Source organism: Pseudochaenichthys georgianus, chromosome 15 (assembly GCF_902827115.2).
Source record: "Pseudochaenichthys georgianus chromosome 15, fPseGeo1.2, whole genome shotgun sequence".
Taxonomy (NCBI): Eukaryota; Metazoa; Chordata; class Actinopteri; order Perciformes; family Channichthyidae; genus Pseudochaenichthys; species Pseudochaenichthys georgianus.
Window position 1 is genome coordinate 13,903,669 of NC_047517.1, and position 13,331 is coordinate 13,916,999.

Consider the following 13,331-nt stretch of genomic DNA (forward strand, 5'->3'; position numbering starts at 1 on the left):
CTTTTTTAATGGTCCAATTTTTTTTATTCTAATAATATCATTTCTGATAAAGACAAATGTTCATGCAAGAGTTTGATAAAGCATACCGAACAAAAACACAGCACACAGATATCCCTCTGAATGTGACCCTTCTTTGGGATCATGTTGGCCAATTGATTTAATAATGTCCAGATAACAGCAACTACCAAACATGATTCAACACTGAAACACAGCAGGGGTAAATCTTTGGTAAAGATGTGGAAATCCAGGAATAATATGACAACACATGATCAACTGAGAAAATGACATCATCGAACTCAAGAGGTCTTCTAAATGAGGCAAAACCACATACAACAACAATGAAGGTGCTTCAAAACGCTGGAGGTCTAATTGCTTCTTTTCACCAATATGCAACTCCCCCTAAGGCACCCATCCCTTCAATTGAAATAATTTCCCCTAAAAATGTAACAATAAGCAAATACTGATTGTTTAGGTTGATTTTTTTTTTTAAATCAGCAAACATTCTTCAAAACAAATTTATGACAAAAACATTGATAGTTTTCCAAATGATTAGCTACATCAGAGCATTGCAATACATGATATCTCTACAATAACTCATTTCTTGTCAGTGTAACCTGCTCTGTAAATGTTTCCCACCTTCAACTTGTAAACACAAACACACTGTCAATTAAAACATAAATAAATGCTCCAATGGTGTCCCTTAACTGAAGTTACTCACAACATGGGATGCACAGCCTCTTGAATCAAGGTTACAATAGAGGAACAGCAGGGATTCTAACAATGAGAGGCACACACTCCTATAATGACTTATTCTGTGAAAGGAGCCAATTGAATGGTCTACCCAACATGCAACTGTCACACATCTTCAGTTAATTAAATGTTTCATGTCTGAGGAAATATTCCCTTCTAAAAAACATAAAATAGATGTGTCCCCTCAGATGGTTACAACTCTTAATTCTCTACAAAGAAAATCTGAAATATGTCAAGGACCCCATGAAAAAAAACTATAACATCAGCCATGAAACACCACTAAAAACCTAAGACATGATCCAACACCAGCTGTAACTGAAGAAGAGGCAGTGATAAGATGTGTCTGTGACTTCCTTATAGCTGTTAGCTGTCCACTGACTTGTCTTTGGCAACACATCTGACACAGTAAGCTGTACAAGAGCAGTGTTTGAATTAGTGTTCTATGTTCTCAGCTTCATTTCATGGGGTCTGTAACACACTTTGTACAATCTACTCTACTTCCATTACAACAGTTCAAAATTAATCCACACACGTGTTGACGACACTTTACAATGACAGTCTAGCTGTGCAGATATCAGAAATCAAAGGGATATTAGGGCAGCTGTTTACAGAACCAGAGCAGAAGGTGCTTCCCTCGTTAAGGACTGGTATGAGGATGCATTCTACATGCTTTCACACAAACATGCTCTCGTCTAATGGAAAATAAAACACCAAAATGTCTGTAGATAGACTATTTTAAAATAAATGGTTAAGAACATAAAAATGATGGCTAATACTGATCCCCTTTAGGGGGTTCTCTGTCCCTGCTGTAGAGGTCAGAGGTCAGGGACACTTAGGGACGGACTTGGGTTTACCAGAACTGGAAGGTCTGCCTGTTTATGACCCAGCTGAGACTTCTTCATTCTTATCTCATCAGACACATTGGGTTACTTTTTCTCTTTTAAATTGTTAACAAGTTTTGATCACTGTTAGCAACGCTAACATTTCTAAACTAAAAATAAACTGCAATTAAAAAAATATTCAAACTGGAGAAAACTAACATTCAAAGTTTCACAAATTCAATGCCAATGCATTTGTTTCACACTAATTATTGTGGACTATCATGGGAGCGGTGAGCAACAGTGCAAAGGCTTATAGAATAAGTACGAGTCACAGTAACAGAGCAAGCTAACTGGCACTTCCTTTTAAGGGAGCGTGGCTGGAAATGTAAGGCACTACAGTCTCAGCATCCTTCAGTCCTCCATTCATCTGCTTGTGGGGAAACCAGCAGTGGGACTGAGATGGAAGGGTGTCTGTCCTCATTCGGAAACTCCCACAAAGTTTGTCGACTTATCACCGACCTCACATATGCATAATGAGGAGAGGGGAGATCATTCTGCAGCTCAGCTAGGAGAGGAACAATCAGAAAGCTACTTCTCAGGTGGAGTTACAAGTGAGGACAGAGCATGAGGAAGCCGTACAGAGGAGACGAGGGGACTGTTGAGTGTGCTTACAGTCGAGTGAAAGGGCCCATGTGAAGAGGCCCTCTGATTTTGGGAGAGGAGCAGGAGTTGGTGGTGAACATGGAGGATGGAGAGGAGGAATATGGTGAAGAGGAAGCAGATGAAGAGTCTCCGCTGTTCAGGGTGAAGACGCTGGAAATGGCCACGTCCACGATGCCCTGGCACAGCTCTGAATACAGTTTCCTAGAGGGGGGGGGACAGGAGTGTCAACAGTGCCTTCAGACTTTTACATTGCTAAATGTAGTCTATAGGAAACTTTAACAAGCAAAACTGAAAAAGCCCCACCTAGTGTCAGCAGAAAGTAATGAAAATGAAATTCCCAAAATATGCAAAAAAAATACATGTTAAAAAATATATTTTAAGATCATGTTTAGTCATCCGATTCGTCTGTACATTGCTGTTTTAGTCTGTGTTCTTCTAATTAGTGTCTACAGTGTGCCTATTGAGCCGTGTTGAGCTATGTGGGGCAAGCCCCTCTCTCTGCTGTTAAAATGAACGTGTACTGTAAAAACTACACTGCACATGCTCAGAGTATTTTTCTATTCAATGTGTGCGGCACTATCTTGTTTAAAAAAGCACCCGAAGCTTATATACACATCTAAGTTGTTCGTGCCCCACCACTTTTGTACCTATAAAAACGCCACTGGTACCAACACATATCTGACACATTTGCATTCAAGTCACTGTTCCAAAAAACTAACTAATGAAGAGCAACATTGCAACTATGGTCACCCTAAATGGGAGGAAAACAACAAAAAAGTGAATAATATTCCAACAATTTACTTAGTAAATATTTACAAAATAAGCAGAATAGATTCTAAGCTGCTTTCCCCCTATTTGTAAAATGAATCCACAAAAACATGTTCAAAGTTGATTGCAGGAATACATGTATGATTGCAAGGCCTTAAGAAGTTTAGATTTTGAGATGTGTCAAGACAAGTCCATCTGGGGGGGTTACAGGGACATCTGCTGAATGTTACTGACTGTGCACAGGCTGGAGCTCCGTTGATCTCAATGAGCCACACTTTGAAGCTCTCGTCCACCATGAAGTCAAACCCGAAGAGTTGGAAGCTCTGGTAGGACAGGTGCTTGGTGCTGATTGACGGCTCGATGCATGTCAGACAGCTCCTGTTGAACCAGACATCAAATCATTTCACATCACCTGACTGTTTGACAAACATGTAAACATCTTTGTACTAAACATCTTTTAGAATTCATCAAAAACGTTGCAGGTAATCATGTACAATGTGTTTGAGCGCTAGCCGACAGAAGCGCGTGTGTTACATAGTGATGTACAAGTAAACAATGGAGTCCAATGGAGGTGTTTCAGGCAGGGGGGGGTGTGTGTGTGTGTGGGAGAGAAACTCCCTCTGGAGGGAACTTTGAGATTTTAGCCTTTGCAGAACATTTACATGAACACAAACCTATATAACACACTACAGGAAAGGGCAAACCCCCAAAAGCATAATAGGGCCTCTCTTGCAAGGCAGGCTACTTCCACTTGGATTCTAGATTCTGCTGTTTTCTAATGCCGCTCAGAAGCAGAACTGTTCTGTTCTCTTAGCCTGTACTGTAAAGGTATTACATCACAGCCAAATTGGCATCCCAAGATGAGTGCAGCTGATCTTATGGATGAGCACACAGCAGGGAGAGGCCGAGGCTGCATTAGCTGAGCAAGAGGAAATGGCCCATGAAGATGCGCCAAGCATTAGAAGCTTGTGCGCAATGCATCCTGGTACATGTAGGCACTGCCACTGCAAGCAGGAGGACTCAGCTGTCTCAGCCTTTATAGCACGCACTGAGGAGTTCATTGCTTCAGTTGACTTCACATCACATCAGCACCGATGGGATATCCACATAAAGGGTTCTTCCCTAAGGGATGGTAGCTGGGATTTCATGGATACCAAAGTCATATTTCCATAGTTGTAACACGTGACTTAGATTCAAATCTGACTAAAGTGCCTAAGAAGAAATGCACCACTATTACTAAATGCCATAGAGCAGTTACGATCTCTTTATTTTACAAGCTGAAAAGCTAAATGTCCACTAACAAACAGTGTGATCTCTCTTTTCAACCCAGTCATCTAATAGAGTAAAGTTTCTTTGAAAAACAAGTGACTTGCACCATGAGAAGGTTATTACATACATATATTCACTGTCAACTAGGACAGACTTGATTAGACAACTCCGTGACATTTCAGTAGAAACGCTTGGGGAACAACACAAAATAAAAACAATACAAATGTGTACGTTTTTGAATTTACGGTGGGCTACAGTATGAACAAGCAGGACCTACTTGATGATCTGCTTGATCTGAGGTAATATGGAGGTCTCCAGCGTGACGTTGTGAGTGTTCAGCAGGTACAGCCTGAATTCATCGAAGAACATCTCGTTCCCCTCCTCGTAGCGCCCGTAGTTCTGGGAGTGTTCCATCTGGATGCAGTGGTTGGTCAGGTGGCTGGTCATGTCCTGCAGGTCGGAGCTGTTGTAAGGCTCCGAGGACGTCCGCAGCACGCCCTCCCGGTATAGATAGATGTTGTACTGATGGTCAACTAGCACCCAGCTCCTAGCAATTGCACAACATAACAGCTATTAGTGAGAAAGCCCAGCCAGACTAGCATATTATCAGTGGGCTAGTTAGTAGACCTACCTGATGTCAAACTTCCGATTTCCCGGCTGCAGAAGCAGAGGCTTCTCCAGGTACTTCTGAATAACATGAACCTGTCCCTGATTATCAATGTACTCCAGCAGCTGATTAGCATCAGTGGAAATTAAAATACCAGCACCTATGGTAATACAAAAAAGAAGTTGTCATTGATGATATTTTACACAATTTTAAACTTTGAACAGTATTGTCCCAAACAAGGAGGATTTATTAACAGAAAATGTATGGTTGCCTTTTTTAATGCTGAATGGCATATTTCCAGGAAACTTGTTAACATCTCTGGTGGAATTATTGTATGATGTTGTGAAGAAACTCAGTTCTACTGATCTGTCAATTAAAAGTATCTAATCCTATGAGTATTATTCCTAGGAAAAAGGCTCTTCCAAATACCTCTGAAAAAGTATGTTATCCATTTGATCCTCTTTGATATTATTTTAAAAGACACTGAAGAAAAAAGTCTTTCTAGGGTTTACTATTACCAACAAATGTATAAACATGGATTAAGGTTTTACCTTTAGCTCCAGAAGAAGACTTGGCTATCCACACTGTGCCCTCCCCACTTTCATTTTTGGAGTGATAGGACGCCAAGAAAACTTCCCGCTCATCCGTTTTGGGATTGCTCTTCAGGTGGCTGATGCCATTGGTAGCTGGAGCCACAGGGGTTTTGAGGTTAGTGGGATAGATGATGTAGGATTCTGGGAACCAGCTAGAGGAGTCTGACAGCTCTGGGCTCGTCTTTATAAGCCTAATGGTAAAGAGAGGAAGTGGTCAGTTAATGCAATTCCATTTGAATAATTAATTTGCACAAAAGTACATTAATGAATTAGAAAAATGCATATACTGACTTGACTAAGGATGCCTTCCTGCAAAGCTTGTCTGCTCCCCTGTAGTAATTGACCAGCTGCACCAGGCCTGGTTCATGACCTGTGAAGTCCAAGACAGGATACTTTAAAATGCATTAAAATACTCGTGTGTCTTTGACTGCACATCACAACATTCCCACAGGAAGCTGGAGCAGGAAGTGCCGCACAGTCACAGCAGCTGTGTCATCTGCAGCTGTGGGTGGACACCAAATATAGCATACAAATGTCACCATCATATGAAATAAGAAAAAAGCATATTTACCCAGACGTCCAAAAGGCAGTCTGTTGCGTTCACCAAGCATCAAGTTGAATCTGGGATTGTCTCTTTTCAGCCTCTTCCATTGTCCGGAAGAGAGGAGGATTTTGGAAACTTCTGCATAAACAGTGCTGTTCTCGTCACGGGTAACAAACGTATACATGGTGGTATTTATAATGCCACGCTGAGGGGAAGTAACTACTAAAAACGATTGAATGTGTAAATAACTTAGCTGGGTGGCTAGTTGTGATGCTGTCTGGTTGGCACTGCAGCAGACAGACTGTTCGGGGTTATCTCCTCTGTCCGTGCCATGACGATGAGTCAGTCATATCCAGTCCACTCTTCCCAGTTAACTCACAATATTGTTCCGAAGCCCCCGCAGAAGACGCCTGAGGCTAATGGGAAGTATAAAACATCGTCACATGTGATGTAGAGAAGTTTGAGGTTGCTGCGCATACAGGGCTCCTCACCCCAGACCAGGGTGTGACTGACTGCTGCTTGCGGCTCCTGGGGCTGGTCCTGTCTGGATTAAGATCCCGTCTCCGGTTTAGCTTTAGCTAACGGACTGCGACTGCTATGAACAGCTATCCGGGAAACGTTTCCCGTACCCCTTCTCAAAGACAAAGGCCTTCATAATAAATAGTCCAAAACATGAACTTATTACATAGTTAGTTTCACAATATCACAAACACAGCATATTACTCCCACCATGGATGTAAGAAGACAACGGCGGCGTTTTCACTGAAGCTTAGAAGTCGCTGTCATCCGCTGTCGACAGCATAAACAAAAAACTGCCCGGTTGTGGTAGTGTGTAGTTTACGAGTGCAATTATATCAAGACTCATTCATATGTATTTACTTATTATGTACAAAAAAAAGTTAATTAACACCGTCTGCTAAAAATTGTCTGTAAAATTCTGATTTCTTCAAAATAATGTAAATCGGATTTTATTGTCCAACTGATTTTCAACAAAGCCGGTACTACATTTCCCAGAATGCAGGACGATAAAGCGACGATATTATCATTATTGCATTTATTTTTGGGTGTTATGGCCACACGATGGCATTGTAGACCTCTAAACATTTTTATTGCGGTCGGTACCTCCTGTTGAAACTACAGTCCGGATAAAATAAGTTTCAAAACTTCCAGAGAAGGATTATAACTCTGGGTAAGACTGTCTCCTTGTTTATCGTTTTTGTCACGAGTCAAAAAGCTTTATGTGGTGCTTGGTTGAGCGGCATAGTAACACTAAACGGATCCTACACACTTCTCTGGGAGAACCTGGGGGATAAATGGAGCACTCCTAGTTGTGACAAGTTATGGGCCCCGTTCCGATATTTTCAAATTAGGTATTTGCTTAAATTTAGCTATTTATATTCTCATAGTTTCACCATAAATCGACGTTTGTCAATGTAATAACTACAAGCGTTAGTTTAATTTGGACTAGTTTTATAATTTAGGCAAGAGCGATGCTGAAAGACTAGTTTAGGTTCTCCAAGAACGAATTGGAACGAAACAGGAAGTTGTACTGATGAGGAAGCAACTGGTGGCGCGAAAAACTAAACTGCAGTTAAAGCAGCTTTCAGCACGTTTACATTATTATACACCTTGTGTTTGTATTATAACACCCACTTTTATCGTAATATCAGAAGATTTATAATTTAGTAAGTGTCGTCCTTCATTCCAATATATTGTTTTGTCGTGTATATTTTCACTAAACGCTTGTATTATGTATATCAAAAGGACCCGTCTACGCACTGTTTATAACTGCATGTCATGGGGACTGCTAGGTTTTTAACTTGTCATTTGAATGAATGCTATCATGAATTTAAATGATACTGCAGAAGCCTTGGTCAGTGAACGCATCTCCAGTAGAGCTGCATGTTTATCAAATTAGATGTTTTGCGTAGCTGCATGTAGTCAAAGGGGCGTTCCACCAATTTGACCTATTCTAATTAACTATTTAAGGTTTGTAAAAAAAAACAACCTTTATGTTTAGAGGTTATCTGAGCTTGGTTATGGAGATCAAGCATGTTTAAAACACCAAGCAGGATCTGTACCTTGGCTTTTACTGAGGTCATATATTTTTAATAACTTTTGTCCCCTCTCCTTCATCAGACTGGAGCAGGCCAGGCATGAGTGGAGCACACCTGGACGAATGGCAGAGGAGGTCCTTTGACATTTCATCTGGCAACTGTACACCTGAACAGACGGCCGATGCCTACCGGGCCCACATCCTCTCCATTCAGTATGCATGGGCAAGCTCCCAGCTCTCTCAGGCTGGCATGGACAGCCTGCTCAGGACCTACTCGGAGCGCTACGCCGCAGTGCTGGACTCAGATGACCCCCGCACTGGGCTGAACAACTATGCAGACAGCGCTCTGCACCTGGCTCGCAGTCAGAGGAACCACAGTGACAAATGGGAGTCGTTCCTCACCATGGAGAGTGTGCTGGAGCTGCCCTGCGTGCAGAGGATGATTCAGGCAGGGAAGGGGGGAGGGGGCTCCCTGGTGGCAGCAGGAGATGTTAACATATCTGTGGGGCAAGAGAGCAGAGGCAGCTCCCTACCTTCTGCTTTTACTGGGGACCACTCAGACACTGCATTGTTCAAACCTACAGTTCCACCCCAGCCTAAAGCAGAGGTTAACACCAGTGCCAGTAATCCAAACTCATTCTCCCGTCCTCCAGCTCGACCACAGTCTGTGTTCACTCACTCTTCCTCAGCTCTTCCCCAGGGAAACCCTGGCCCTGCAGGGGGAACACAAAACTATCAGTCCTCCTACTTACCCAACTCCAACACATCTAAGCGGAAGAACTTTTACAACACAGACAGAGGGGATGGTGGCAGGGGTCAGCAGGGAGGTCAAGCAGGCAGTGACCCGCGAGCTGGAAGCAACTTTAAAACGGCTCGCGAGCAGTTCATTGTTGAGCAACAGAAAAAACACTCCAACCAGGCGCAGAGAGGTCAGGCCTCCTGGCCGGCAGCAGCTGTGAAGAAATCTCTAGGAGCCAACAGGCCGCGGGGTACATTTTCCAAATTTGTGTCACCCATTCCCCAACAGGAGGAGGAAGAAGGAGGAGGGCCAAATGGTAATTCCAATCAGGAACCTCAGATCGTGGACGAGCGTCTGAAAAACTTTGAGCCAAAGATAATTGAGCTGATCATGAGTGAGATCATGGACCACGGGCCTCCTGTCGTCTGGGAGGACATCGCAGGCCTGGAGTTCGCCAAGACCACCATAAAGGAGATTGTAGTTTGGCCCATGCTGCGACCTGACATCTTCACTGGCCTCCGGGGTCCACCTAAAGGCATCCTCCTGTTCGGACCCCCGGGGACTGGAAAAACTCTGATAGGGAAATGCATAGCCTGCCAGTCAGGGGCCACCTTCTTTAGCATCAGCGCTTCATCGCTCACATCCAAGTGGGTGGGTGAGGGAGAGAAAATGGTGCGAGCCCTCTTTTCCATCGCCCGCTGCCACCAGCCTGCTGTCATCTTCATCGATGAGATCGACTCGCTGTTGTCCCAGCGGACGGACGGGGAGCACGACTCCTCACGCAGGATAAAAACAGAGTTCCTGGTTCAGCTGGACGGAGCAACGACGTCAGACGAGGATCGCATCCTGGTGGTGGGCGCCACCAACCGGCCTCAAGAGATAGACGAGGCTGCCCGGAGACGCCTGGCCAAGAGGTTATACATCCCCCTGCCCGAGGGAACGGCCCGGCGGCAGATCATCACTAACCTCATGACCCAAGAGAAGAACCAGCTGGGGGAGCCGGAGCTGGACAGCGTGGTTGCTGCCACAGAGGGCTTCTCAGGCGCCGACATGACGCAGCTCTGCAGAGAGGCGGCGCTCGGGCCCATCCGCAGCATCCAGCTCAGTGACATCGCCACCATCACTGCAGACCAGGTGAGACCCATCCAATACAGAGACTTCCAGGACGCCCTGCAGACCGTACGGCCCAGTGTCTCATCAAAAGACTTGGAGCTGTATGAGGAGTGGAACAAGACCTTCGGATGTGGACGTTAAGTGTGGCTGCTTATCCTGATTGTTGTTCAAATTGAGGATTTTATTTTGAACTGAGTTTTTTATTTCAGCTCTGGAGGAATCCATACAAAAGCACAAATTGGGCAGAGATAATAGCATGTGCACTTTGTGAAATTGTTGTTAATCCTATTGAGAGAAAAAATATTTGGCAATAGTGTAGTCTCAAATAAGGTATAGATACTTAAAAGCATCACAAAGATAGTTATTTTAATGCAGGGATTTCTGTCAAGTTGCATTACATTGGGGTTAGTATGTCCAAAAATTCCTTTTAATTGAATTAATATTTTTCAAACCATCCCGATGTTTTGTGAACCATTTAATGTTCGTTCCTACCAAAACGCTGTTGCAAAACAAATCCAGTTGTCAGTGCTCTTAGTGCTGATGGGATGAGAGACTTTTCTGTATGAAGAAATCGCTCTTCAATTGTTCCCAGCTGTTTGTTACTGCATTATCCTCTGGTTTGTTTGGATATTTATTTCACTGTTGCTGTGTGATTTGCTGAAGGCATTAAGATATATTGTATTAGTATCATTTTTGTAATGCTGTGAGGATAAACATTCAGCATGTTTAATAACCATCCCAATAGATATTCTCACCTCTCTCATATACTGTGTTTCATGACTGAATGAATTTGAGTTTGATTCTTAATTGAATTGCCAAAATTGTATTTTTTTTCCTAATAAATAAAAATGTTACCATCCTATACACCTTTGTCCATGTCGGAGAATTGAAACGCATAAATATTAAGTTTCCAATACTTTGTTGCATCTCTGCACTTGATCTACTTCCCTTCTAATCTGAGTTTTATTCACACATCTCTTATATTTTGTTTCATTCTGTGGTTTTCCTGATTTGCTAATCATATCCACAGAAGTTGTGCAAGAGAGTATCCTAAGTTTAAAAACAAACCTGAAAGCTTGACTCCCTTCCTGTTGGTGATTCAGACAGCAGTGGACTCAGCAGGAACATCTGTCACTGCAATACGTCCTTTTTTAGAGGATAAACAGCAATCCACATGCTGATGTAGATGTTTATATTTTAAACTTTGTGTCCAGTTAATTTCTCATCGTTAATAATAAGCGGTCAACAGATTTTCTTATCCTTTTTAAGTTGAATGCCTCACTGGTCATGCACTGCGATATTGAGCAGGACCATTATAGATTGGGCACACATCAAATGAAATTCTCATGTAAATTTCATGAATCAATCTTTGAAAATCTGGAAGACCATGAAAAACTATTTTTCATCTTTTTGTCAAGTCGCTGATAAATATTTCAGACGTGTGTTTGGCCACTCTATGTTCAATAAGCCAGCAGTGAAAGACTTGACACACACACACACACACACACACACACACACACACACACACACACACACACACACACACACACACACACACACACACACACACACACACCCCTCCCCCCCCTTGGGCGTCTCTTAACAGGAGGGCGGCCCACAGCTGGACCGGGCCAGATGCACAGAATTCCTCTGGTGCTGCTGGGATCCACAGAGCACGGCTGAATACTGGACATATGGTGGACGCTTGTTTCTCACTTTGACTGGCTGTGAGGCAGTGGTCACGAACATCACACAATATGTTTATGAGAAACGGAGGTATGAACTTTTATCATGTTTGTTTTTCAAAATTGTAACTTTTTTTATTGCCTGTTTTGATATCGTATTATTTAGTCTTTTTCAGGCATAGAATCTGATGGAAAAGTATGGGATTAGTTTTGTATCATAAAGATAAAGCAACACTTTCTCAGAATAAAGCAAAACTATGAGTTTAAAAGAAGGAAAAAACTGAGTCAAGCAAAATAAAATACATTTCAAAAATAAAACTATAAGTTGATCTATAAGCAATCCCATAGAAAAGGCATTCAGAAACAATGTAAAAGAAAGCATTACAAAAAAACAATCTGTTTCTGGAATTTTACCAAGCAGTATTATTCAGAAAAACAATATTTAAAGTTATAGCCATCCTTTAACATTTCCATGACTTTTTAATATTATTTAAAAAAAAAAATCTAGCAATATTTAAAAAGTAATAAATAACTATTAAAAAAATGCACACAATGTGCGGTGGTCTATTGGCAACATTTACTGTAAGACTAAACATGGATCCATAGGAAACTAAGCAACATGTGTTACAAACACTATAACCGAACACTGAAGTGGTGTGCAGCAAGATATCAGGGAGCGTTCACAATTTTTTATTTCACATTTGTTTGGCTTTACTATACGTTTTCCCCTTATCTTTTTTGCTTTTTGGCTCAATGTAAGATACTTTTACCCTTTGGGCCTCAAACAGTTCAAATTAAACCATGTGACACGCACAGAGGGGACATGTTTGTTGGAACTGCTCAGAGACATCTGAAACGAGAGAGGCCTCATGCACACACTGCTTCTTTTGGAAGTGGTCAAATGACGGTTACTAAGTAATTTAACTCAAGAACTGTACTTAAATTCAATATTAAGGTAGCCTACTTTACTTAAGTATTTACATGTCCTTCTACTATGTAAAACTCACTACAATTCAGAAGTAAATATTGAACCTCTTACTGAACTACATTTTTAAATTATTTTGTTTACCATGAAAGTTCAATTTGATAATAGAAATATAATCATCAAATAAGTTAAACTTTAATATAGGTTATTGTAAATGTCTCTTATCCTTTGGTGAAGAATATCATATTTGAGTGATTATGATTATTATATATCTAATATCTCTTTGTTTTATTGGTACTTTAATCACATTTGGTTTATTATACTTTTGTTTTAATTGAGTAATAACTTAAATGTAGGACATTTACTTGAGACAGTATTACGATTCTGTGATCAAACTTCAATACTTCAAATATGAAACATACCAGTAACTAGCTGAGGAGTAATGACATGAATTCTCTATGAAATGTAGTGGAGCAGTATAAATACTTCAGTCAAATACAAGTATTTCAGAGTTGTGCTTGAGTACAGCTGTTGAGGGTATTCAATTATTTTCCACCACTGGGTAAAACACTATGCCTACATTTTGATGCACATTTTGCCTCACATTGTAGAAACGGTGACCACATTCTCAAAGTAGGCGATGTAGCGTATATTCTAGCCTTTATTATCAGGGCACGTTCTTTAGAGGGTGAACAACTATCTTGTTGGATCCTGTTGACAGCATATTTGGAAAGTGTGATTCTTGAAGGAGTATTTCCGTCAGTCAGCTGGCTGAAAGGGGAAGTGAGATTTGGGATC

The 13,331-nt window shown here is 41.7% G+C and overlaps 2 protein-coding genes across 2 annotated transcripts; one reads left to right on the top strand and one right to left on the bottom strand.

Moving 5' to 3' along the window:
• Positions 1-111: 111 nt before the first annotated feature.
• Positions 112-6,860, bottom strand: ttl (tubulin tyrosine ligase). The gene is made up of 7 exons (XM_034100872.2): positions 6,043-6,860; positions 5,763-5,841; positions 5,430-5,662; positions 4,903-5,038; positions 4,549-4,818; positions 3,237-3,380; positions 112-2,435 (listed from the first exon to the last, which is right to left on the bottom strand). Exons 1-7 carry the CDS (start codon positions 6,197-6,199, stop codon positions 2,240-2,242), a joined length of 1,215 nt encoding a protein of 404 aa, XP_033956763.1. The 5' UTR covers positions 6,200-6,860; the 3' UTR covers positions 112-2,239.
• A 734-nt stretch (positions 6,861-7,594) lies between these two features.
• On the top strand, positions 7,595-10,774 carry fignl1 (fidgetin-like 1). Its single transcript, XM_034101092.1, has 2 exons — positions 7,595-7,700; positions 8,155-10,774. The coding sequence occupies exon 2, from the start codon at positions 8,172-8,174 to the stop codon at positions 10,062-10,064; it is 1,893 nt and encodes a 630-aa protein (XP_033956983.1). The 5' UTR covers positions 7,595-7,700; positions 8,155-8,171; the 3' UTR covers positions 10,065-10,774.
• The last annotated feature ends 2,557 nt before the right edge of the window (positions 10,775-13,331 follow it).

What these genes read in the sequence shown, in the direction of transcription:
- fignl1 (XM_034101092.1), top strand. Translation starts at nt 8,172, where the DNA reads ATGAGTGGAGCACACCTGGACGAATGGCAGAGGAGGTCCTTTGACATT.
- ttl (XM_034100872.2), bottom strand. Translation starts at nt 6,199, where the DNA reads ATGTATACGTTTGTTACCCGTGACGAGAACAGCACTGTTTATGCAGAA. An exon ending in GTCTTCTTCTGGAGCTAAAG is followed by an intron (nt 5,039 to 5,429) that starts GTAAAACCTTAA and finishes GTATTACCATAG; the next exon opens with GTGCTGGTATTTTAATTTCC. An exon ending in CAGATCAAGCAGATCATCAA is followed by an intron (nt 3,381 to 4,548) that starts GTAGGTCCTGCT and finishes CTGGTTCAACAG; the next exon opens with GAGCTGTCTGACATGCATCG.